Source organism: Glycine soja, chromosome 13, assembly GCF_004193775.1.
Source record: "Glycine soja cultivar W05 chromosome 13, ASM419377v2, whole genome shotgun sequence".
NCBI lineage: Eukaryota > Viridiplantae > Streptophyta > Magnoliopsida > Fabales > Fabaceae > Glycine > Glycine soja.
In genome coordinates, this window is record NC_041014.1 from 30,752,191 (window position 1) to 30,778,603 (window position 26,413).

The 26,413-nt window shown below is 32.4% G+C and overlaps 3 protein-coding genes, 1 long non-coding RNA gene and 1 pseudogene across 6 annotated transcripts; 2 read left to right on the plus strand and 3 right to left on the minus strand.

Moving 5' to 3' along the window:
• Nucleotides 1-789: 789 nt before the first annotated feature.
• LOC114381431 lies at nucleotides 790-9,408 on the minus strand (annotated as a pseudogene). The gene is made up of 20 exons (XR_003660043.1): nucleotides 9,258-9,408; nucleotides 9,026-9,147; nucleotides 8,271-8,429; nucleotides 7,817-7,905; nucleotides 7,473-7,652; nucleotides 7,165-7,245; nucleotides 6,338-6,418; nucleotides 5,650-5,742; nucleotides 4,952-5,032; nucleotides 4,716-4,878; nucleotides 4,273-4,393; nucleotides 4,112-4,184; nucleotides 3,517-3,624; nucleotides 2,935-3,032; nucleotides 2,797-2,842; nucleotides 2,569-2,665; nucleotides 1,812-1,885; nucleotides 1,619-1,723; nucleotides 1,349-1,429; nucleotides 790-1,057 (listed from the first exon to the last, which is right to left on the minus strand). The product of XR_003660043.1 is annotated as a probable thimet oligopeptidase (transcript).
• Nucleotides 9,409-9,773: 365 nt separating this feature from the next.
• On the plus strand, nucleotides 9,774-10,488 carry LOC114380874. The gene is made up of 2 exons (XR_003659878.1): nucleotides 9,774-10,067; nucleotides 10,207-10,488. It is a non-coding gene; the product is annotated as an uncharacterized LOC114380874 (long non-coding RNA).
• A 1,807-nt stretch (nucleotides 10,489-12,295) lies between these two features.
• On the minus strand, nucleotides 12,296-12,666 carry LOC114381221. Its single transcript, XM_028340426.1, has one exon. It carries the CDS (start codon nucleotides 12,608-12,610, stop codon nucleotides 12,440-12,442), a length of 171 nt encoding a protein of 56 aa, XP_028196227.1. The 5' UTR covers nucleotides 12,611-12,666; the 3' UTR covers nucleotides 12,296-12,439.
• A 3,779-nt stretch (nucleotides 12,667-16,445) lies between these two features.
• LOC114382263 (trihelix transcription factor GT-1-like) lies at nucleotides 16,446-22,491 on the plus strand. 2 transcript variants are annotated; one of them, XM_028341554.1, is made up of 5 exons: nucleotides 16,446-17,243; nucleotides 19,658-19,696; nucleotides 21,066-21,197; nucleotides 21,474-21,698; nucleotides 21,955-22,491. In XM_028341554.1, exons 1-5 carry the CDS (start codon nucleotides 16,718-16,720, stop codon nucleotides 22,155-22,157), a joined length of 1,125 nt encoding a protein of 374 aa, XP_028197355.1. In that variant the 5' UTR covers nucleotides 16,446-16,717; the 3' UTR covers nucleotides 22,158-22,491. The 2 variants fall into 2 exon arrangements, with proteins under 2 accessions (XP_028197355.1, XP_028197356.1); XM_028341555.1 differs by lacking the exon at nucleotides 21,066-21,197.
• Nucleotides 22,492-23,774: 1,283 nt separating this feature from the next.
• Nucleotides 23,775-25,972, minus strand: LOC114381467 (mitotic spindle checkpoint protein MAD2-like). The gene is made up of 7 exons (XM_028340727.1): nucleotides 25,713-25,972; nucleotides 25,572-25,587; nucleotides 25,313-25,443; nucleotides 24,934-25,054; nucleotides 24,488-24,591; nucleotides 24,230-24,351; nucleotides 23,775-24,137 (listed from the first exon to the last, which is right to left on the minus strand). Exons 1-7 carry the CDS (start codon nucleotides 25,783-25,785, stop codon nucleotides 24,081-24,083), a joined length of 624 nt encoding a protein of 207 aa, XP_028196528.1. The 5' UTR covers nucleotides 25,786-25,972; the 3' UTR covers nucleotides 23,775-24,080.
• Nucleotides 25,973-26,413: the final 441 nt, after the last annotated feature.

Genomic DNA, 26,413 nt, shown 5'->3' on the forward strand with positions numbered 1-26,413 from the left:
TGTAGTTAGACTGACTAGCTCAAGTGGTCAGTAGCATAATAGATCAGCTAAGCACAAACGTTTTGATATAGTAGTGCTACAGTAATGTAGATAAATAAAAGAAAACTTTCTAAATTGTGTAAAAAATAAAAGAGAAAATTTTCAAATATCGTTTTTATTTAAATTGTGCGTGAATATGACCTTAAAATAGAAGCAAATTTTCAAAAAAAGAAAACATTCTTAAAAATGTCACCTTAATAAATGAAAAAGTATTAATTTAAATCAAAATCAATCTTATCCATAGTAATTATATGACTAAAATTCGTTTTTCTTATTTTAAACCTTGCATTCCTAATTATAAGAAATTGTTAATTAATTCAAATTTTAAAAAAGTTAATTAATTTAGCTATCAACCTTATATTTGATATTCCTTTTATATATACACATGCACACATTTCTATCTACATAAATTGTTAAACCATAAAATTCTCACATTTATTTTGATTTTTTCTTAAAAAATGTTAGACAATATTTTAACATAAACAAATCTTAGACACTAATTATTTTTTTTATAAAGGTTACTAAATATGATTTCATATATAAAAAAGGAGAAAATAACTTATGTTTAATCACAAAAATTGATAAATTTATTAATTTTTATAATAATAATTTTAAAAGTTATACTAAAAACAATTTCTTATTGATTAATAATGTAAAGTTTCTATATTTTCAGTATATAATCATTATATTTTTTTTATTATAGCAGCTTATGATTTGAACCGACTTTAATTAAGTGAAATTCTTTACACGTATATTACATTTTTCATTTATTTTATATAATAAAAATAATATGTACTAATTTTTACATTGACCCATTCCAAAAAAACAATAAAACAATAAACTGTCAATACTATAGACTAAATGTTGCCAAAAAAATTTGTCAATGTACATCTCCGGCCATAATGCCTTACAAAACATACTTGACTTTGTTCTCAATGTAAGCTTGGATTGATGGTTCTCTTCCTAGGAAGTCTAATAACACATCAATAGGATCTTTCACTCCTGCCGAGGCCAATACCTGCAATTGTTTTAAATCAAAGTATGCAAATAAATACTACTAAACTTACAATTGCTTTCTCTGAAATTTGCTTTAACAAACCAATATATTGCTGCATGCGATCGTTATTACCAAGAACAAACAATTAGAACACCGTATGACTGGAAATGGAAATATAGGAATGCATTTATTTATTTTTTACAATTTTTCATATAATTTTTATGCTTTTCGACTCCCATTTTTAAAGGGATATATAAACAGATGGTTAATATATTTCTGGGCGAAAAGCAGAATGTCATTGTCATCACTAACCTTGTTCCTGAATTGCATGCCGGCTTGCTGGTTTGAAACATCGTTGCAGAACTTTGAGGTGAATATATCAGCAGCAAAAACCTGAAACATTTTAGGCTTCGGTTTATTTTTCAAATTCAATGATCAGGGAAGACTTTCTCCAGAAACAAATAATCAGAAAAGTGAGAAAACTACCCATGAATGATCGCAAATTAAAAGATGCTAGAAAATGAAAACTGATTATTGATTTTGACAAGCGTATCACATAAAGAAGTAGCGAGTTATTCAAACCTCACTCCATATACGACTGTAGCAAGCTGCCTCATAACCAACGACAGTAGAAGGAAAATATGACGCTGGATTGGTTCCTTCTAATATCGGCAAGCCTAACATCTCCTGGGAAATGAAATTTACATAGAATTTCCTTTCACTCTTTTATCAAAAACATTGAACTTAAAATTAGAACTGATGTTAAATCATTTACCATGGGATGAAGATACTTGAATAATTCCTGAATGTCTATGTTATCCGCAGAATGTATGATTTGGTCAAAAAGACCTGAAATGAAGCAGATCTTAAAATGATGCGAAGCAACTAGAATGTTCAATGTTTGTAAACATCAATCATGCCCCATAGCCTAGCCCACCCAAAAGAAATATTAGCCAGCTGATATGTTTGGTTTAGATTTTAGTAGAATTGATTTTGAAAGAAATTATGCTTAAAAAATCAATTTATGTTTAGGAGTAATATTTTAAAAGTAGGTTTAAAAAAATTTATTCTATTTGTATGGTAAAGTTACTTTTTGAAGGATAAAAATATAGATGTTTTAAAAAAATATTAACAGCTCCACAACCAAAAGCAGTTCCAATTTCCAATTACTAGAAAAGCTAGAAATCTTCACTCCTCTCAAGATCTAATTTACTTGCTGTATAATTCATGTTGAGAACCAAAATATAAACCAAACACAATGATTTTTCACAACAAAAATGTAAATTTGAATCAAAATTAATAGACTCTATATCAAATCCCAGCCAATAAGAATTATTCCCTGCTTTGTTGAGGTCAAACCTATGTATATGACAATGTAACTACCATCTAAAAGGGACTACAGTTTATAGTGTAATTGACTCCCCATAGCAGAGTAAGATAATCTGAATAAGCATTAAGTAGTATAAAGTAAAAGTATAAGAAAATTTAGGAAATATTGAGGTCAAATGTAACAATGAAAATGTAAAACATACAGCATAGAATATCTTGCTTCAATTTAAGTGCAGAAAAAGAAGTCCTCCATCTTTTAATTGATTTGCATATGTCATCCGTTAACGGTTTTGTAATATCCTGCAAGTGACGATTAATATATTAATTAGTTCAAAGAAGCATAAAGTAGACGTATCAGATTGAGTTGACCTCAAAAAACAATGACTACATAATTTCAGAAGAGTATGGAGCAAACAATTGGTGAAACTCACCTGATGAAATCCCGAAATCAACTTGAGAGAATAGCTTTCATAACACCTACAATTTCCACAAGTAGGAAGAATGAATCTATGTTTAATTTATTTTTTTGATAGAATGAATCTACGATTAATATGCATTAATTTTGTTACCAGTTTTCTAACAGTTGAGCAGGTATTTCCACAAAGTCAGCATCAACACATAATCCAGAAATTCTGGTAAATGATGCACGGTTGCAAATTTGTTGAACCTAACAGTGATTTTAAAGAAACTTCAGAAGAAAGGACGAAGGTAAATGATGTACATTCTCTGCCTCACAAATCCAATGAACCTTCATTTCTCTAATTTCTATTCTACCCTAATTCTCCCAAAGAAATATAATTTTCATCTGTTCAATAGTATGCTTTCAACCCTAAAGCCACCTCTTGATATGCAATTATACACAAATTTGCACAAGTTTACCAAGTCTAATGGACTTAATAGAGAAATGAGTTTGAAAGGAAGTTAACACAATGTCTCTACCTAGACAACTCAAACTAGTCTGTGAGTTGACTTGAGTGTTTCATTTTACAAAAAAGATCTCAGTTATACACAACTTTCATTTTATTTACCTTTTCCCCAGACCCAGACAAGCAAATAGGAGAATTATAATGCAAATCATAATAGATAAAGATATAATTCTCATTAGGAAATCATGTTTCATCACTTTCATGGAAGCAAAAGAAAAAACATACCACATGGCCAAACTCATGGAAAAGACTGACCACTTCAGAAAACCGTAATAATCCAGAACTACCATCAGCATCCTTCTGACACTGAGATATTAGCAATGCAACTGGTATCTACATAAACATTAAAAAGGGGCAAAAATTAAGAAAGAGAAAGAAACCCATATTTTTTATTCATACTATTTCCAAGATCCAAAACTTATTGATAAACAACCGTGCATGAAGAACATAGTGTCATAGCCACCATAAGGATTTAAACAAAACAAAAACTAAAGAGATACCTCACCGCCAGCATGCATAAAAGATCTACCAGCTCTAAGTAATAAGCAAACATTGCATCTATAAAGTGCTTTCTCAATTTAAAGACTTAAACTATAAGAAAAGAGAAATGCCCTCTAAGGTCAAGACTAGAACTTCAAGTCCAACTTTTTTTTCTCTTGACAACAGTTCTCAATAGGATTGATTACAACCACATCTTGTGAAATAATCTTTTTTGAGTTTACTGAATCCTGGCTGTGTCCTTTCATGTTGGAAAAGTATCTTACAATACATAGGAAATGGTGCTTACAATCAGAATATTAAAAGATTCACTAAAAGAAACCTGATGTGCCCCACTGCTTGTTAATGCACTGTTCTGGAGAGCCAACACACAAGTATGACCATATTTTCCCTCCCTGTAATAAAAATAAACAATATGAACAAGTTTTCATTTTTCACTAGCAAATAAAAATTGATGAAGCACAAATAGCTAAAAAGCTTGACCTTGAGAACAAATCAAGGTAGCAATAACCTAAGAGTTCACCAGAACCCAAGTCCAGCACTTAAAAAACACGAACATCACCATGCCAAACATCAGCTCGTGCAATTTCCTCAAACCTTAAGCCTACGTGAAAATAAAAAGAATAAGTATCAATATACATTCTATGACAGAGAAATCAAACACCAGAAAATTCAAAATTAAAAATAAAAAATATTTCAGCCAAATAAGAATTAAAAACCCAAGCAGCTAATCGAGTCAGCAAATGGTTAGCCGTGAACTATTGTATTAACGTTATTGACCGGTTGAATGGTTCATTATTCCTAAACTGAACATATATTATCATGAATTTCTTTCCAATTACTTTGCACTTTTGCACATTAACTGAATATCTGATGATCGAGGCAATAAAACATAAGGACAAATAAATTGTCAGATATAAAATTACCAAATAGATCTTGGATAATTTTGAAGATCCCCGATAAAACCACACTAATTGGCAAGTATTGCTTGATCTCTCCAAAGTCCAAATCATAATCCTGCTCTTCAACCCGTTTTACATAATACAGTAGGTCCTCAATTCCAAATGGAAACTCCCCTTCCTCTTTCTTCTGATGTCATAATAAATTTGTAATGAGGGAAATTTAAATTAAAGCAAACAACATACAGCAAAAATGTGCAAACCTTCACATCTTTCAAGATATTAAGTTCTTTCAAGGCCAAGCCAGTTAAACTTGTCGATATGTCTTTCAGGAACTCAAACACCTGGATGAAATTCAGAAATTAAAAAAAAAAATCCAAAATGAGATATATCAGCATCACACAGAGTGTATATACAGTACAAGATTAACTATAGTAATTTCTCAAAATACACTGAGTTTATGGCAAAGAAACAAGACAGCATCACCAATTATAATTTCATTTTTTGTTTTCCCAATATCAATCAGCAGGGCACAGTTATTACTTATTAGACAAGACTGAGCTGGGAAAGTTTGTCAAACATTTCTTTTAATTTTAAATTAGAGATGTCCCACACTGGTAGTCATCATAACCAAACCCAAAAAGAGTACATTTAGAAAGAATTTCCTATGAATCTCGTGCGTGATTATCATATATAGTTGTTTCACAATTAGTCATGACCATCTGGTACATCTTTTTGTGTAAGCTATTACAATCTACGTTACAATTTTCAGATATTCATTTAAAATAATTATTTCAGAAAACTACCCATTTTTATTTTATGATAATTACTGACTACTGATCCTTGCTACCCTCCCACATTATCCGTTACAAAACGAGCATATTTGTGGCACTAGCTTTCTAGACTTCTAGTGCTTCTGATTAAAAATACATTATTACATCTCTATGACAAAATTACCAACCTTTTTTGGTGTCTTCGCCATTCTAACATCGATGACATACTCTGCATAGCATGAATAGCCAAGTAAACGAGCATATTTATGGCGCTGTTGCACCTGAATCATGCCAATGAAATATCAACAAGAACAAACTTTAATATGATTAATGCCAATAGACATGTCCAGAATTAACAAAATCAAGAACCATAGAAAGCAATATGAAAGATGTCAAAATAAACCCCATAAACATTATAAGATTTAAGCTGAATAACAAACCTACAAGAAATATTTGTCATAATCTGATAGTCATATACAAATTTACAACTGAACTATATCCATTCAAATACAACAAATTCAACTGTCTTAATAATCATTATTCATTGGTAATTTCTCAAATTGTCAATGATATTCCAAAAAGAATGATATTGGTGCTTATGATGTAGCACAAATAAATTCAACTGTCTTAATACAAATTTAGCAAAAATATAGAACTACAAAATTACATAGGAACTATTCTCTTTCTACCAAACTATTAATTGAAGTAAAATAACTAGAGGTTGAGTACATGTCAAATTGTCAATGACCTGTTTCAAAGTCCAATTACAAGATAATTTCTCAAGTTATTGCTTGAAATCAGGATAGAAGTATTTGATAGTACATAAATAAGTGGAGTCCTTACTCCTTAAAGAGTAATGTCATCAATGAAACTTACCAGTCTTTCTAAGATAGAGACATTGATTTCTCCACACCGATTCCCATATGCCCCTGATACCACCTGCCTGGTGGTTCCAACCTTCATGTGATCAATATAGAATTATAGACCTTGTTAGTATAGTTTCCCCAAATAAATGAAAATATACACAAAAGATCTACCAAGTCCGTAGGAGAAAAAATGACATTCTATAGAAATATTTTGGTGGCCTAATGTAGTAATATTAGTGATATTTGTGTAATGATATTCCGAAAAGAATGATATTTGTGCTTATGATGTAGCACTGATGTTCTGAGAAGATTGATATCTGTGCTTATGCCTATGCAAATATTCAAGTGGTCTAATGTACCAATATGTTCCATGTAATAAATCCATTGGCAGCTTAGCTACTTTCTTTTTGTGTCACATTAAGCAACAAGAACAATTAATTAATTTTTGCAACCAATTCAATAATTAAAAAATGATCATTCATTGTGAACTATTAATCAAAAATAAAAATAAAAAACCATTGCGACAAAATAAAAACACAGTAGCTCTTTGCAAAAAATGATTTTATCATAAAGGGAAGGACACCATTCTAGTTTCCTGATCTATGCCTTTTCCAAATCAAACTCCCACAGAAAGTATTTGTCACATGTTCAATTCACTAAGTTTAAACCTTTACTGAGACAAGAATGCCATTATATTAAACCATATACAACTGAATTTCTGCTTCTTCTCACTATTATTTTACAGGTGGTGCAAGAGCCAATTTCATCTCACTCCATAATATAGCACTTATTTAGCTAATAAATGTACAACTATTAGTTAATATTCATTGACCATACCTTGCAAAATTCAAGTACAGCTGCAACATGATGACTTCTCAGGGAAATTTTAAATTTTCCATTGTCCGATTTATCTAAACCCTGTGGAGAAATGCATTTGATTCAATAATATAAGCCATAAACTTCAAAGTTCATAGTTAAGTGGATTGATGGAAGAATACAACAACACAGCCAAGCCTTTTCCGACAAGATGGGCTTGGCTACATGGATGAAGTGATGCCAAAATGTTCTGCTGCAAATTATATCTATAGACAAATAATTGACCTCTAAATTCTTTTTAATTGAAGGGAGGAATAATCATACTAAACCTTGAGAAACTCTGGAGGCAATCCAGCTAACTCTGCCTTGGTGAAGAGAATAAACCTGCTATCATCATTGAGATTTTGGATATATTTAAAGCTTAATTCATCAATCTGATCCCTTAGACGCTGCAACTCTTCTCTTTTGCTTGCTGTGAGGTTCAATCCATTTCGCTCAAAGTCTCTCACCTGTCACTGGTTAAAAAAGAATCAAATCTGGATTTCATACTGATCATGGAAAAGTATATTAATCACTTTATTAAGGCCATTGCTTTTCCAGACAAGTCTCTCACCAGAAAAATAAATTAAAACAAGACTACATTCCAGAGAACTCCTTGGTTCTTAGCTCTTACCAGAATTTGAACAAAGCTTGGCTTCAGCATTCATCCACTCCCCACTTACTGCAAATGCTTTAATGACAAGATACACATCTTCACGTTTGCTGATCCACTTGCATGGAACAACACAATATTAAGTTTCATAATTTGATGAAATGAAAAGACATGTGGTCTCATAAAGACAAACAAACAATAACCATTAAACCACTTTTGGCAGGTGATACAAACAAATTAATAATATCATGCAGCTTAAAAGTAGTGTAGTGAGTTTTTACTCACTGTCCTCATTATTTGCTTTCAGAAAACTTTGAAACCAGTAAGAGTAAGCAAGCTTTAATCATTGTCAAATGTCAAATGCACCATATATTCCCTGAGTTGGTAGGGCATTTCTGCCCCATCAAAAGCACATGGCAAGAACTTCAAAGAAATCATAAATAGTATAAGAAATTATAAATCAATGTTAGCAAACCTGCACGTATCAAAATGAGCATCTAGTCTTCGCACTGCTTCTGCACTTGGTTTGCGTACATCCTCCCGAGTAGATACCATCTTCGGAAACACACTGGACCAGTGGGAATTGCTGCGCTTGCAGTTCTGCCAGAGGTGATATAACATTTGCATGCGTAACCTGCACTTATTGTCAACAGAAGACAATCATCTCAAAAAAACAGTACATCAAAGGAAAATACATATCAAATAATCAAACACAAGCAACAGTAAATACATAGCATATCAAAATATGATTTGAAAAAAAAAAAAAGAGTAAGCCGCCATTTAGTGCCTAAAAATATAACGCACTGTCACAATAGTCCTTGAAATTAAGAAAATTTCCGGTTGTTACCAACTGCTATTTGGATCCCTAAACATGTATTAATATTATTACCTAAATCACACTTTTTTAAAAAAAAATTGGACTAACATGATTGACATATTACACTTATTTGTAATTTACTTAGTTTCAGGACTAATGCCAGTGTTATATACTTTCAGGGACTAAAACGGTGGCCTACTAAAAAAAATTGACGCAGCTTCACCTTGATCCAATTGCAAAATTAGATAACGAGCAAAATGCTTCAATAGCTGGAAGATTATTTCTCCAGTGAAAGAGAGAATGCCGACGTTTCTTAACAAATGCGACGATGCTTTTTATTTGTAAGAAATATTAATTCAGTAAATAAATGAGATCAGTATCCACTGAAGCATAGAGATGCAAATCGATAATACCTTGTCGAGAGGCACCGACGCAACAGAATTATGGACCTTGTTTGAGTTAGCAATGATTTGCTCTGCTAGCTTAAGAATCTCAGATGCAGATAGATTAACGCGCACCATAGAACCTGCAAGATCTGCAAGTTTCCACTACTGGATTCAGTGAAACGATCTTGAAATTTTAAAAGCTTATTCACTAAGCACACATTGAGAAGAAAATTGAAGAGTTGAGAATGAGAAGGAGTACCTTTCTTCTTAGCATTTTTTGCCTTCTGGTACTTGATTGCGGTGATGGCTAGGTTCGCCGCAATTGCGAGCACCGCCGCAGCTCCGGTGAAGGCGAGGATGATTCCACGTCTCTTCTCTTTGCCCATTTTCTTACCCTTTCCCTCACTCAGTCATTTCCTCTGCTTGTTTTGTCTTCTTTTCTTTTCTCTTTCTCTCCCTCGACGGGCGCGAAGAGAGGATTTGTTTTTGGGCGGAAAAATGAGATGACGCATTCGAAATTCACGAAATATGAAAAGGACCTACAAGTTACATCAACTTTGGTTTATCCGTATTTTTATTTTGCGAAATTAGTTTCCTATCTTTTAATTCAACATCTAAAATTATTGATCTGCTGAAGTCTGTGGTGGACTACCATTACATATGGTCCACCCGTGCACCACTTATAGTCACCGTTGGATATATTATAATAAAACCAATGTATCAGATTCAACTAATTATAAAATTTGTAATCAGTTATTATTTATTGATTAAATGCAATTAAATTCATTAATCTTTCTTCTCTCTTCCGGCCTCAAACCTCGAGTTGCTTCCCAGTTTCCTCTACCAGATGTGCGCTGAAAATCAAAGACCATAAACACTCTTCTTCTTCACCTCCCTTGGGCCCCTCCTCGACACTGCGTTCAAAGTCACTGAATCAGAGCAAAATTTGTAATTTTAAGATCTTCAATTAGGGAGAGCGTTAACACAAGGATGTATCTACAAATGGGTCTTTAAGTTTGTGACTTATTGGATCTTATATGTTTGATGCTTGAAGCTTTTTCATTTTTGGGTCTGTGATTATATTCTGTTTTCATTATATCTTATGTGTTTTTTTTTTTTATCAATTTGACAATGGGTTTAATTATTCTAATTTTCTTTGTTCTTAAAATCCGGATGTGGATGTATCTGTTTCGTTGTCCCGTTCAAAGCGTAAAGTGGGGGATTATGAAGCCAACGGAAATGGATTGTCGTGCATTACAGAAGGAGCAAATTAGATTGTGGTCAGAGGAAAAATGGAACCTGTTGTTGTTGCTGGCGACGAAGAGGGCAACAGAAGACACAACAAAATGAGAGAGAAGAGTGTGTTCCTAATTCTTCTTATGGATAATTGGATAAATTATATTTAATTAAGTAATAAGAATTGATTATAAAATTTGTAATATTTGAATCTGGTACGTTGAATATTATATAATATATCTAATGGTTCTAAATGATGATCCACCAGTGGAGCACTTGTTTGATGGTCCACCACAGAATCCACTCAAATTTTGACATAACATTTTATTATACTATTATGTTTGTAGTTGTACAATGGTGGGCAGTGACGGAAAAATGGAAAATCTCGCAAAATTGATAGTAATAGTAAAAAAACTAAAAATGTAGTTAATGCTGTCAAACAATGATGTCTTGTCAGTTTTTTGTTTTGTCGGTGAATGTTGGTCTTGTCAGTTGTGTACTTGTGTAGTTGTGTTAAATGTTATTAAGTGCTGACGAGTATGAGAATTTTTCAATAAATATTTATAATAAACATTATAAAATATACAACTTAATTTTCTTAAAAAAATTCAACATAATTTTGTGTTTTGATTGCATTTCCAAACACACATTTAGCATGTGCTTGGGAACACATTAAAATCATAATGTATCACGCTATACGCATAAGTTACAATGAATAACTTCTACTAAGATGAATGATTTTAATGACTTGCTACACAATTTGTGTATGAAAGTGTTTTGAGTTCATGACAATGGAGCATTTCTCTCAGTTTCGAGATTCACGTCCATCAAGTACATGTTGGTGACTTTGATTCAATTTTTTATAAAAAAATTATCCGAATCAAATTTAAAATAATAAAATTGTTTTAGTTCAATTTTTATTTAAAATAAAATTTGAATCAAAACAAGGTTTGATTTTATTAAAATATTAATTTATTCAAATTTATATTTTCTTTCATCTTTTAAATTAAGTTACATTAAAAAAATTTGACAACCACAACTAAAGAAACTTATTAATATTCTAAATATTATATAATAAAAATCTGTCAAATTTTATTTATTTTAAATCAAATATATCTTAAAAAATCATCTAAAAAAGTTATTTATATTGTATAAGTTTCATTATAAAACACAATAAAATTTAAGTAATATATATATAAAATATATAACACTAAAATACATAAAATTAAATCTTAAAAATTATAATTTTCTGACAATTTTTTTTAATAATTACATATCAAATGTGGAAATCATAATTTTTTTAATCTAAGATATAAAATTTTTATTTTCTAAGAATCTTAGATTAAAAAATTATGATTCTCATGTTTGATATGTAATTATTAAAAAAAATTGTCAAAAAATTATAATTTTCAAGATTTAATTTTATGTATTTTAGTGTTATATATTTTATATATATATTACTTAAATTTTATTGTGTTAAATATGACTTATGAATTGCTAAAAAAACAACATTAAGAAAGTGGTCATATTAAAAAAATAACAACTCAACCTGTCTCAGATCCATTTCATCATTTTTTTTTTAAAATAATCCATTTTATCATATTTAGATGATTATGTTTGTGTTATCATTCTCAATCCGCAAACATATGTTGGCAAAAGGATGCACAGCATTGCTTATGTGTTGAGACCATGAACGCTGAAGCAAATCTAAGTATCTAACTACCACCCAAACATGTGCCAAATGCCAATCCAATGACTTGAATTCATTTTATCGGTACCAACTCTAACTTTGACTTGAATTTTCCGACTAAGCATATAATATATATATATTCTTGTCCAATGATCATATATATTTCATTACGTAACACAAAGGAAAAAAAAACCACGACCAAGGGAAGAGTTAAAACCAGCAATTATTATATCCTATAGTGTATCTAAAAAAATTAATTGGGAAACTATAGCCAAAATTTTATTATAACACTACGAGAACAAATTGCATGTATAAACTAAAAGATAAAAGATAAAAGATGCATTAAGATTTTAATATATTATGGCAACAAATTAAAGAAAAAGAAGGTGGAATTTATTTAATTTCAACAAGGTAGTTTGAGATAATGACAAAGTCAATTACATTACAGCGTTCTTAATTTATAAGAGCCAAAGGCTTCTTAAATAATATTAATAATTACCATCACAATGTTTTCATCACTTTTGAGTTTTCTTGCGGAGTTCTTTCACCCATTTGAAGCTCAGCATAGTCTTCCCAAATTTATTGTTCTTGCCTGACCCATCCTTTCCCTTCTTGTCTTTGTCTGATGCAGGAGAAGGGTCTGGGTTGTTGTCCCATTGATCAGCCCAGGACATGCCGGAATCCATGTTTTTCGCTTTGTGTTATTTTTTATCAGAGAAAAATTTACTTTTTGCAATTTTGAGAAATATTTATACCTTCTTGTAGGATGTGATGGATCATTTCCTTTCCAATGAACCAATGAATATTTTTGGTAAAAAGTTAAGTTGGATGGTCTTATTTGGGACACACCTTATCTAAATTAAACTCGATGGCATTTAAATTTATGTTGTCCTTAAATTTCGATCACCTGTGTCATTGTGGATGGATGAATTAATTGCGTATCTATTTATGAAGTACGTAACTACACAACTCTATATAATTTTATGGTTGCACTTTTTAGATTATTTTCTCTTGACTAATAATAATATATACTGTATTGACCAAGTCTTATTGCAAGCATAAGTTCTTTCCTCCTTTATTTATCTTACATTCGTATGGAGGGCACCATGACATCACATTCTATGAATGTTGCTTTGGAGATGAAATATGACAACAAGTTGCCTCTAGTAAACCTTAAATACGAAATGTTCTGCCTGTTTAAATTGACAATTAGAGAAATATAATAGAAACCAAAGGGTAGAAAGGAAAAAAAAATGATTCCATGGTTGAACTTGGTTACACCTGTTGCTTCTAATAAACCAGAGGAGCATTTGCTAGCACACACTATTAATAAAAAAATATTGAAATTCATGAAATTGAGAAGGTTTACTTCCCATTTAACATTATTTCTTTTGGGGAGGATACTCACTCACATTCTACTATTTTATTACTTAAAAAATTATAATATTAATTTTCCCTATCCAAAGATGCTAAGGTTAATATTTCAAGTCAAATATAATATCACGTGAATAAATCTCATACGTTAATTCAATAAAAACTCATTAAATTCAAGTTAAAATAATTCACATATTATGATTTTCTCAAATTTATTTTCTTAAATTCAAGTTAAAGCTAGCCTCTTTTTTTAACTTAAGCTCTTAATTTGACCTTGTAATCCTGTTTTTTAAAGAATCAATCCATCTCCTTTGACGTGTAAAAACAAAAGATGCGGTATTGACTACTTCAGAATGGGAGAGCTAGCTAGCGCCATGCCCACCCCTCCTTTCCCGTTTTTTTTTTTTTATAAAAAAATAAACATATATTCTTTTATATACAATACTCTCAATAATTTTATGTATATCATTTAACTATTTTTACCACCAAAACATATTTGGTCAATATTTCATTGCATTGCAGGTGGATCAGTAGAAGTGAAAACCTTGTTAATTATAAGAATACTTGAATTCCAATATCCAACCTCCCAGGAAGCATATCCAGTATTCACTAACACCATGGAGGAAGTACTAAAACCATATCAAAATGAACTCTTGAATGAATTGCAAATCTCTATCATTTAGCTCACCTTATGACGTGATTTTGTTTTTGGTATTAATCCATACTTGATGCCAATCAGCAACATTTTTGCTGATCTAATTTCAGAAGAAAATGTTCATTATTAGATTATCCTGAACAACATTAATTGGTATTTGATAAACAATACATGTATGCTAACTTTCTCTTGATAGTTGAAATTAACAAAATGAAACTGTTCAATAGTGTTTCAATTTTACGCATAAGTCCTAACTTGGCAAAAACTTAATGCCATTACTTCAGAAAATAGAATTTAACAATTCTAACAGTCCCAGATAACCACATAACACAATATTACTACGTACATAAGTAGTAGAAAAGTGTCTCCACTCTCTAAATGGAAAATTAGCTTAGAATTAGAAGGTGCTATTTAAAAATAAACAAATGCAGTAAAATTCTACGTCAGACCCTCCTAAATTAACAAACAGGCCACTCAAATCCCATTTTATATTGCGAAGGGCTATGATCTAATTAGCATTGATGGTTGATTAGTTTTGCTACAAAATTGAACAAGTGTTAATAGAGGGATGATAAAAGTAATTAGCTACAATCGCATTAACATCTCATACGAGTTTTAAACTCGGATATATGTTAATGGAATACTATGGCATGATACAATGGAGAAATAAAGTTGATCCAGTAGTTGAAAGGAAGAAAAAAGGAAAAGAGGAGAGTCCGTGGGAAGAGAAAAAATACCATAGGTTCAAATCCCTCAAACTCATATTTTTTTAAAAAAACTAACATTTATCAATAAAAAAACTATAACATGATATGGCTTGTTACTTGTGTTATGTGGGAAGCTTTTTGGTTACTGGTAGTCTGGTAGAGCTTTCTTGTCAATGGGGTTAGGCTGCATTGGACTATTGCTTGTGGGTAAAGCATCCACACTAACAGGGAAGTTTACGTGAATCAGTGTGTGGTTGGGCAACAACTCTTGTGGGTTGTACAAATGGTTCTAATTAATGTGTCTGCTTCTATCAACTTAATTAGGATGGTTGAATATTAGATAAGGTGGTTCACCAGTTCCGTGGTTCTTTGGTTTTTTTAATTTTTATAGAAGGCCAAATATATGCCTAGCAGGTCCACAACGTAGGGACTCTAGGTATTCCACAGATTAATGAGTGAATAAATAAATGGCAAAGAAGTGATTAACCTTTCAATCGAGGCTGACAAAGAAATGAATGGGTGGCTTATATAATAGTAATTGGTTTGTTTTGGATAGGATCATGATTGAATGGGCCATTGCAGATCCAATCATCAACATGCTACCCTTTTAAATCTTGCAAGGTTAAAGAGATAAATAACTCATTACCCATTTTTATTATTAGGAAGAACCAACCAATTAGGGACAAACAACCCGTCTAGATCTCCTGCACCTAGTGGCAGCACATATCATGTACCAAGCACAAAGAACATACTAAATTTCTGTCTCCTTTTTTTATACAGTAATAAAGACTTCATTTTAGTGCAATGTAAAGAAAATGTAAAGACTTTTTACCTTTATTTACATTGGATAGAAAATTTTCGTTTTTGACTTCTTGCATAAACGAGTTTAAATTTGTTTATTTTCAAAAAAAAAAAAAACTTAATCAAAATGTCAAGATGTTCTTTAAAAAATATTTATTGACTGTTTACTATTTTGAATTCAGAACCAAGGCTCAAATAGAAAAGGAATTCAGAACCAAAAAAAAAAAAAACCTACTAGAACAAAATATTTTTTCTTGTCATAGTTCAAAGACCATGCGTGTCTAACTCCACGCGTACTTGACTTATTGATTCGTTTCATTATTCTCTTAAATAAAATCAGCTGAAAATTTTGGATAACATAAAAAAACTAAACACTAATTACATGATACCCAAATATTTTTTGATGTGTAAGAATTAAAAATGCTATCAAGGGTTTGTAATATTCTCACAAGTTAGACTCCTTGATAAAGAATTAATTTTGTGTCCAAAATTAATTTTAAATTAAAGTAATTTCATGGAGCTTTTATGTCAGATAATTTTTTTACTATATTTTATTACTAACTTACTTTTAAAATTTTAACATTCCAATATTCATAATCTAAATTTTCAACTAAAATAAATCTTATAAAATAACTTACATTCAATTTTTTTTTTCTTCAGAAAATCTCTTCTGATTTTTGAACAATCACAAAAATGTATCATTATTAATTGAGAAAAAAATTAATATTCTCATGAATCTTTATATAGAAATAAAAGAAAAATATAACCAAATGATTGAATAGAAGTAATTAATGTGTTAAAGTTAAAATTAAATTATTTAAATAATATTTATTGAATTTTTTATAAAAATGAGTATTAATCAAATTTTCCTTAAATGATAATGAGTAAGGGTGCTTTTTTATGGTGAAGAGGAGGCCTACAGAAAAAATAAAATTTATATAATAAAGGACTATATTATTAATATTAATTGTTAAAAAAAATGAAATTGTCAGGAAGAGACAGACACGTCCCCCTCTTCCTTCGTCTCCTCTTTCTTTCCATTCCACCGCATCGAAAAGCTTTTACTTCACGCTGACACACACTACACAAACCCCTAACTTTCCTTCCTTCCTTCCATTCACTACTACTCCTTCACTTCGCTTCAAAATTTCACCCTTCCAAATCCCCAACTTTTACAATTTTACTATTAGAATTTACCATCTCTCTTTCTCTTCCTCAATCCAATCCAATCCCCTCTCAGTCGAAGCAAGAAAACCATGTATTTATCGGAGAAGCCTCGTCCCATCGATTTCTACAAGGAGGAAGGCGCGCGCGACATGATGATCGAGGTCGTCTCCAACGGCGACCTCCCTCCTCCTCCGCCGCCGCCGCCGATGATTCTCGGCGAGAGCAGCGGCGAGGACCCCGAGGTCGAGATCAAGGCCCCGAAGAAGCGCGCCGAGACCTGGGTCCAGGACGAGACGCGCTCTCTCATTGGCCTTCGCCGCGAGATGGACGCGCTCTTCAACACCTCCAAGTCCAACAAGCACCTGTGGGAGCAGATATCGGCGAAGATGAGGGAGAAAGGTTTCGATCGTTCTCCAACCATGTGCACCGATAAGTGGCGCAACCTCTTGAAGGAGTTCAAGAAGGCCAAGCACCAGGACCGAGGGAGTGGTTCCGCCAAGATGTCGTATTACAAGGAGATTGACGAGATCCTCAGAGAGAGGAGCAAGAATGTGCAGTATAAAAGCCCTACTCCTCCGCCCAAGGTTGATTCCTTTATGCAGTTTGCTGATAAAGGTAAATCATTCAATTCTCTAATTCATCACTTCTAGTAAGTGTTAGGTTAGGGTTTGAGATTCCTTCGCTTGGATCAATGCTTTGGTGTTTGATTTTATAGTTTTGGCTAGGAATCTGACTTCTGAGGTAATTTAATTAGTGTGAGAGTCAAACTTGTTTTCGCAATGTGTGATTTAATGATCAGTGATAGTCCTGCTGTCCATAATTTTAGGGACTGAAACGGATTAAAAAGTGTATCTATATCACTTCTAGTAAGTGTTAGGGTTTGGGATTCCTTCAACTGGATCAATGCTTTGGTGTTTGATTTTATTGCCTGAGGTACAGTTTAGGTTGGGAATCTGACTCCTGAAGTAATTTAATTCACAGTGAGAGTCAAACTTGTTTTTGCAATGTGTGATTTAATGATCAGTGATAGTCCTGCTGTACAAAATTGTAGGGGTTGAAACAGATTAAAAAGTAAGTGTAGAGACTAAAACGGATAATTTTTACTAAAAGCTAGAGAATGTTTAGATATAGGGATCAAATGATTAATTAAATCATAAATCTTTTTACACTGGCAGGGAGTTAAACTTAACTGGTTAGGTTACTGTGCTTGTTGTTACAACCATGCACTGGGTTGGGCCTAAAAAGAGCTTGAAGTAAGTTAGTCTGAGGATTCTTCCGGAATATTAATCGGACAACCTTTGTTAGCAAATTGCTTGTGAAGCTGTATCTCTGAGTTTGGGAGGAAGTGGGGATGTTTGATATCTGATGTGGATGTGTTGATTGTTTGTTTGGAAGAGACTCTGTAAGTGGTATTAGTTAAAAAATAATGACGTATTGGCGTTCGCAAGTTCGAGGGGTATATTATATTATTAGTTTATTACTTTATTAGGTGTTTCGGGCAGCAACTAAAAAGTTTTAGGTTTGGTCTTGTGGGCTTAAAGTTTTAGAAGGCCAAGACTTAAAAAATCCCAATTTTAACCCATCTAAAGTGAACGTTCAAGCATGTATTGAGACACCGTTCCCACGAGTTTGATTCAGTGACAATTCCACCAATAGCCAACTCCATGTGTGGACGTGCGCGAAGCAGCACCTTAGAATCGTACGTAGACTCGTACAATTCTACGAGTTCGAATGCGATGTTCCCCACCCTTTAGTGGGCAGCATCAGCTTATATCCATGGATCATAGGCTTGATAGCTGTATTGTCTCTATGCATTTGATTTTTTTGACAAAGGACCATATAATTCTCAACAATTTAAAAGTGGGATTTAACTCCTATGAAATACTGTTAAACTGTCACTCTCAAGCAAGGTAATCAAAACTGGACCGGACTGGCTGTTTGAACCGGAACCGGTCTGGCCTCCTGTCCAAATAAACCATAAAACCGCCTCGCTACAAAACGGACTGAAACCGGTGAAAACCGGTTTTGACTAGTTATTCTGGGTGGAAGCAGTTTGACACTTAGACAAAGAAAAAAGATGAATATGCAAAGCAGGGAAACGAAAAAAAAATCTTAAAAATCTTTAGTTGCAACTTTGATGGCAAATACCATGGTGGTGATACAGTGCAAAGACGTCAGAGGATGAGAAAACTCCTGATAATGCACATGGAGAAGGAATTGAAATGGTGGGTCTCAATGACTGCCATGGTGCGGGGTTAGGAGGAGGAGAGAATATGGTGACTTCTTTGTTCATTTAGGTGAAAACTGAAATACAAATGTGTCTCTGAAGTTATTTCCTTTTCTTAAAAAAGTATTATTTTACTTTTAATTAATTTTAGTCACATCTATTTTGAAAAGTGGCAGGCTCTTGTCACGTCGACCTGTAGACCTCATAGACTTTTAACCCCAAATCTGTAATATCTTAGTATAATAATATTATAAAAGTACAATGGTGCAGTAAAGAGATCATAAATTCAGCTTTTTTTTTCAGCACCAATTTCAAGCTTACATTGTAATTTTATTTGGCATTTAATAGAAAATTATGAGAATCATTTTTTTTCTATTGAAATAAAGTTTCAGAGTGCATATTTGAGAAATGGAATTACCGAATTCAACATTTTTTGTTATGGAGTAATTGTATAATTAAATTAAAAGATCAATGGATAACTATTGTCAATATTATTATACCATGTTATCATACAATGTATAGTCACTATAGTGTAAAAATATTATCATACTATATATTATTTTTATTTAATATTAAAAAATAAAAATAATATTAATACCGGTTCAACCACAGTTTACTACCATTGAACCTTAAATCAGTACCTTGACCGGTCTGGTTTTAAAAACCTTGCTCTCAAGTGAAGCCTTGGTAAATTTTACTGGGTTGTCATTCCTAGGTCATGACATTGGATATATGCCAAAGTTACAATTTCACTTATTTGATCTTTAGGAACAATAATTTGACTGGTTATGTTGATATGCAGGTATTGACGATACCAGTATCTCTTTTGGGCCTGTCGAAGGTATGTCATTGTAATCCAGCTTTCAGCTTCGTACTTACTCTGTATTGTTGTTCACTTGTGTTCTTGATTATTTAAAATTTCATAGCTCATGACTCCTGTGGGATTTTATTTCCATGTGGTGTTTTGGTTTAGATCTTGATTCTTCTACTGGTAGGTAACTAATATACACCACATTCAAGTCACTTAAGACATAACTTTGGAATTTTAAACTACTGTATGAAAAACTTTGCTAATGTACATACGCAGTCACATGCATCGCATGGAAATTTAACCACCACTACTATAGGCAACTTTTCACCATTCTTATGTTTCTTTTGGGCATATGTTTCCATAAAATATTGAAAATGATAGTTCAAACACTGTACTTTTTAGGAATGCTCTGGTTATCATTATTTACTAGGAACTCATACCGTAATGTGTGGCCAGATAGTTATTTCTGCACATGGTGGGAAAAAAAATATTCTTGTTGCTTATTGGTTATTGTTTTTCAGTTTCACTTAATTAAAATGTCGAGCATCCATATAGTGCGAAGTATTCATATAGAAGAGTCAAACTGGTTTTGAACCGACCCATTTGGAGTCAAACCAGTGACATTAAAACGAACTGAATTGGTTTTTAAAACAAGTTTGGTTAATCAGACTGTTTTTCTACTAAATCAGTTTTATTTTTGTTTTAATAGAAAAAGTAGTTTGAAAACCGGTTCGGTTCTTAAACCAGTTCGAAACCGGTTTAGAACCTGTTCAATTCATAACCAGTTCTTTAAAATCAGTTTGGTTTCAAACTGGTTCTCTAAAACAGTTCAGACATTTGGATTTTTAAGAACCAAACCTGTTAAAATGGTTTGGTTTGGGTTCTTTACCGAACCGGTTTTTGATCATATGGTGAGAGGAAGTATTCATACTGCTGCTTAGCATTATCAGTTCTTCTATAGTCTAGTGTCTATCTTTTGCAGCATTTTAATCCAAAATTAGTATTTTTAACATTTTAGAAATGAAAATGAAGATTTTAGGGCCAGTTAGTTTACTTTGAGAAAATGTTTTTTTGTTTTCACTTTTAATTACAAAAATGCCACCTTGTTTTCAAATATTTGTACACTAAACAGTGAAACAACATTTTTTTTCCTTGTTTCCTATACAACTCTTTGAAAAAAGGAAACAAATTGAAAACCCGTCGACAATTTTGTAATTAAAAGTTAAAGCAGGAAATGAAAACTGAAGTCAACAGATCCTTAACATTTCAGGAGAGGGAGTCTTTATTGATAAGGATCTTGATGTACATTTGATCTCATTTAGATGTTTGCTCATTCATTCTTTCCATAGAAGTTTTGCTACTTCATGTTTACCATAATTCTCGAATACTTGGCATATAGCTACTGGAAGACCAACACTGAATCTTGAGAGAAGTTTGGATCATGATGGACATCCTCTTGCCATTACCACAGCTGATGCTGTTGCAGCAAGTGGAGTCCCTCCTTGGAATTGGAGAGAGACTCCTGGAAACGGTAAGCTATGTAAAGCTTCATAGTTTGATGCATGCTTGCTCACCCATGAAAGAGAAAATGACAAAGAACACAAAGGTCAATCATTTTGTCTTGGTATTTATGGCAGCAGCTTTGGTTAATTTTTGGAAGCAAGTTTTGTAGAACCTGAAAAACATGGTAAAATAAATTTAGTTATTCCATACCTCAAATTATGGAAACGAATAAGTTTAGTCCCATCCCCCCTCTTTAGTTTAATTGCTTTCTTATTTCTGCAACTAATTCTTTGTATTTTGGCAGGTGGAGAAAGTCAGTCATGTTGTGGAAGGGTTATATCAGTTAAATGGGGTGATTATACAAGGCGAATAGGTATTGATGGCACCCCAGAAGCCATTAAAGAAGCAATTAGGGCTGCTTTTAGGTTGAGAACTAAACGTACATTTTGGTTGGAGGATGAAGATCAGATTATCAGAAGTATTGACCGTGAAATGCCTTTAGGAAATTACACTCTTCACATTGATGAAGGTTAGATTCACTTTATTCTTCTAGCTATTTTTGTGATTTATACAAATTTAATTGTCTCATTTTAATTTTAATGTCTAAGGAGCTTTAGTCAATTGGTCTAGTTCTAAGGTTCACATGTTGGTTTCCTCATTAAATACAGGGGATAAATTATATTTTACTCAAACATTGTGATTAAATATTAAGAAAGCATCCTTCATGCCCTTTATATTTGAAGTGTATGATTGCTATAACACTAAATTATAAATTATCACTGCAGGAATGGCCATTAAATTACCTCTCTATGATGAGCCTGACCATATACCTGTGCATACTGAAGATAAGATATTTTACACTGAAGACGATTTCCGTGATTTTCTGACCCGCCGGGGTTGGATATGTCTAAGAGAATTTGACAGCTACAGAAATATTGACAACATGGATGATCTTCGACCTGGTGCCATATATCGTGGTGTGAGTTGAAAGCAGGTACATGGTGTGGTCAATGTTCAGCTACCATAAAATGTCTGGAGAACTGTGGTGGGGACTGTTCAGATCTTTGATGTATGTGCGGCACTAACCTGGAATTGTATTTGTTTTAAGTTTTGATAATGCTGTTTATAGTTTTATATAGGAAAAGGAAGTAGTCCCTTTGCACAAATTCCGTTCCAATCATTGGCCTTAACATGTCTGTAAATATGCATTTGCAGTGAGAACATATTGTCTAATTTTATAGTGGATCATTTTCATCACTCTTAACTCTATGTAGCTAAGTTGGACAGATGCATATTATGAAGCACACACCTTTCTTGTTCAACTCTTTTAGGTGTCCAATTAAAAAATATGCTCACCTTTACGCAACTCAAATACTTGAATCGATACTTCCATATGGACGGGCACACATTAATATCATTTTTTAGAAAAGTCAGCTTAAAATATAGTATAAAAATATTAAAAAAAATAGTGTCTTGCCTTTTCTTTTAGGTTTGTTATTGCAAAAACATAAGTTGGTTTAAAAAGGTAAATCATTTAGAGCATTCACAATGGAACAATCCTCTTTGGGTGCTTGGATTCACTTGTACACATAATTTATTTTTACTCTTTCCAATACAAGCCCTTCTAAATGATAAATGAATATTTGGATTGAAGTTAGAAATGGTGTGCATGTGTATTCCAATGTAATTTCAATGAATAAATTAAAAGCAAAAATGAAAACGTTCTGATTTTTTAACAATTTTTATTTTTGCCTTGAGTACTTTTTCACCTAAAAATTAAATATGTAAATCTCTATAAGGGATATAAGGGAATAACTCTTTTAAGTGTGTTTAATGAATCCCACTAAAAAGCTTATTTCATCATATTTTATTAAAAAGCTAACTTCAAAATTACTTTTTCACCTGAAAATTAAATATGTAAATTTCTATAATGAAATAACTCTCTCTAGCTGTTTCCAATGAGTCCCACTAAAAAGCTTACATCATTCTATTTTATTAATAACTTATTAATTTTTAATTAATTAAGAAAATATTTAGACTATTATTACCTAAAAAAATTGGCATAATGAAAAAAGCAAATTATTTTAATAAAAATGATAAAAATAGCTAACCTAACAAAAATAACACGGCATAGAAGACAATAATTAATAAAAAATTACATAATTAAAATAATAATTAGTTTTGCTGAAGCAATTGCTGAAACTAGGTTTGCTGATTATTGTCTCCAGAACGTTTCCAACTGTAAGTATTTCATGGAAGGATTTAAAAAAATTCTCTACCATTCATTCTTAATCCTTTCTTAAAGGTCAAATTTGAAACTGCATCGAAATACTAATAGGTGATATTCTAAAATTTACCATTCCCCTCATCTATGGTAAACAACAATGCCTCTATTGAAAACCCATCTCTGCCCCCCCCCCCCCACTATATTATTTATATAGTCTCACTGTCCTTCAATCTTTTGTCATAGAACATTCATAGAACTTAAATCATTTCGAACATGTTTTCACTAATTATTATCATATTTTGGATGCAATCCTCATTTGTTATTTATGATCCCACGTTACTTAGATGATGCTTAGAGTTTCAACAACCAGACCAGAAGTGAATTAATACTCGGAATGCGGCATTTGTTTCATAAGACTGAAATGATTGATAAATCCAACCTTCTGAAAACAACAGGGAGATTTCTTGAGATCCCACATGGCAATTCTTACTGCCACAACAAGTCAAACATACAAAAGGGAGGATTAATAATAAATACCCGTTGAATCCCAGAGTAGTACACACATCTAACAATGTGAATAGAAAATTCACAATTTACAGGTCTAACAAAACAGGAAATTCACTCAAGACCTGAAGAAACAAAACGCAAGAAGCTGAACAAAAAAATACAAGACACGGACTGCCATTACTGCTCATCCCATTCGTCATTCTTGTATGATACAAGTGTGTCAACCTTGTGAATCTGCAATAGCCAGAACAGAAATACTAGTATTAGCTTAATTAAACAAAGTATGTGAGTCAGATAAATAAACCAAATTGCAAGTCCAAATTCACCTTAGTATCAAAGGAATGCAATTTCACCATTTGCGGATTTGCAATGAGTTTTGGATCACTCTCAACCCATGTGAATGGAACTGCCACATCCTTGTCAGTATACGCTAACACATCAAAAATGCCTGAAACAAGATGGATATGCTTAGCTGGGAGATAAAATGAATGTTAAAGGAATAAGAGATGAAAAGTAGAAAGAGATGAGATGCAAGGGCATGACAACTGTTACTCATGATCATAGGCAAAGCACGTGGTTCTTACAAGGTTCATCCAGGCATGGCAAATAAGTGATACTTGAAGCAATCTGCCTCATAATGGCTTGTATCTCTCTCATGATCTCCTTGTCACTCTTTTCCCTCGAGACACTGAAAGATTAAAAAAAGCAAATGAAAAAAATGAAAAGCATAAACCAAGGGAGTTTTAAAGGAAGATAATTAAGTCTGGGATTAGGCACTGTTTGAATAAACTTTTCCATACACTTAGACGAATAAAAAGGTAAAATGAGCTTCTCGGGCCAGTTAAAATCAAGTTATGAACCTCAACTTTAGGAGAAATTAGATGAGGGAGTTTATATACAAGTTAAGTGCATAAGTCAATTTTAACTTATGGGAGAAGCTCAACTTAATTTACCTTATTATCTCCTTCTTTTATAAGTGTTCATAGAGAAGTTTATCTAAACAGAGCCTTAGTTATGTCAAGTTACCCACCCCTTCTCAACAACCTCGCAGTCAGTCTCAATGCTGAAGTTCCACCTTTCAAGCACTTCACTGGTGGCCTTGCTCATTATAACAAGGACAACCCTCTGCAACTTGCCAGCTTCAAGCCATTCTTTTCAAAATTCAAAAGCAATGATCAACAATGATACACCAACTGAACTGCTACTAACTAAAGCATTACAATAAACAAGGAAATCTAAAAAACGATACGAATTCAAAACAATTTCTTAAAATGAACTTTTATACTATGAATAGATTAATCCAAAACAATAATTCCCAAGTAAACAATGAAATTGACATTTTTCTCTACAGCTTCTAAGATATGAAAAGAGAACCACAACAGAAGAAACAAATTAGGGGTGCTAGTTACCAGAGAGCTGAGCAGTTAGATTGGCTAAAAAAGTTTTGACACCCTCATCTTCAGTAAGCAACATGGGGAGGCCATATTTCTTAACCTTCACAAAGCTTTCTTCTGGATAAACTCCACGGTTGTAAAGAATGCTGATCAAATTCCCAAATTCAAATACTTATAAATATCACAATTTTTCCGGCCACATACATAATTGCAATGCGAAAAATAAGGCCCAAAATAAAAAAAATTCAAAAAATGCAGGACACAAGGATCAAACCTGTTAGCAGCATATCCTGATTTGAAAAATCACCAGTAAACAAAAATCAGGCAAAAGTTCATAAGAAAATACACAAATATGCGAAAATGAAAGAAATCGGAGAAAAACGAGGAAGGAAAAAGAGAAGAGGGATGTGAATACCGAAGAACTCGCTAACAATTGCTGCGGAACCGCGAAGAGTGATTATGTCTTTTGCAACTGTTCTTGAGGCCATGTCCTTTTCTTCGGTTATCAGAGAGTTCACAATAAAGAACGTTCACAGTTTTAGACTTTGGAATCGATTGAACTTGTTCGCACGATGGGAACGGTTTTATTTCGGTTTTCGGAGGAGCACTTGTGAGCGAAATGAACTGAACAACTGCTTTGGAAAGGGGGAAATGATGGCAATAAATTAGGGATTGGAAGTGGAAAGAATGAAACTTGATGGGGAAGCGTCATAACGGCTAGTTTGATTTTTTTTTTGGTGGCTTCTATTGGGCCTTTGTTGGCCCATGATGGCAACGACAATATTATTTTAAATCTGCCTATTTAACGGTCAAGTGAAAGGAATTTGCCTTTTGAGATTCCCACTAATTTTGAGTGCAAGTCTACGGGTATATAAGTGGGTACTTTTGCATACTAGTGCTTTATTTTATACTAAGGTGGTGTATAGAATTTTAGGATTTTAAAAGATTATTTTAAATAAAAAATAATGTTTTGAATTTTATATTCATTTACTTTTTACTTTATTAAAATTATTTATTATTTTTGTTGTCATTCACCATTACTTATTTAGATAGGTTAATGATGTTATTTTGGAAGCATACTCCTTTATTATTTAGATGATAGAATAGAATAGATTT

Excerpts from the sequence above, each read along its gene's own strand:
- LOC114381221 (XM_028340426.1), bottom strand. The coding sequence starts at position 12,610 with ATGGATTCCGGCATGTCCTGGGCTGATCAATGGGACAACAACCCAGAC.
- LOC114382263 (XM_028341554.1), top strand. The coding sequence starts at position 16,718 with ATGTATTTATCGGAGAAGCCTCGTCCCATCGATTTCTACAAGGAGGAA. Across the intron at positions 17,244-19,657 it reads TATGCAGTTTGCTGATAAAG|GTATTGACGATACCAGTATC; the intron begins GTAAATCATTCA and ends GTTGATATGCAG. Across the intron at positions 21,699-21,954 it reads CACTCTTCACATTGATGAAG|GAATGGCCATTAAATTACCT; the intron begins GTTAGATTCACT and ends TTATCACTGCAG.
- LOC114381467 (XM_028340727.1), bottom strand. The coding sequence starts at position 25,785 with ATGGCCTCAAGAACAGTTGCAAAAGACATAATCACTCTTCGCGGTTCC. Across the intron at positions 25,055-25,312 it reads TCTAACTGCTCAGCTCTCTG|AATGGCTTGAAGCTGGCAAG; the intron begins GTAACTAGCACC and ends AATTTTGAAAAG. Across the intron at positions 24,592-24,933 it reads TGCGAGGTTGTTGAGAAGGG|TGTCTCGAGGGAAAAGAGTG; the intron begins GTGGGTAACTTG and ends TTAATCTTTCAG.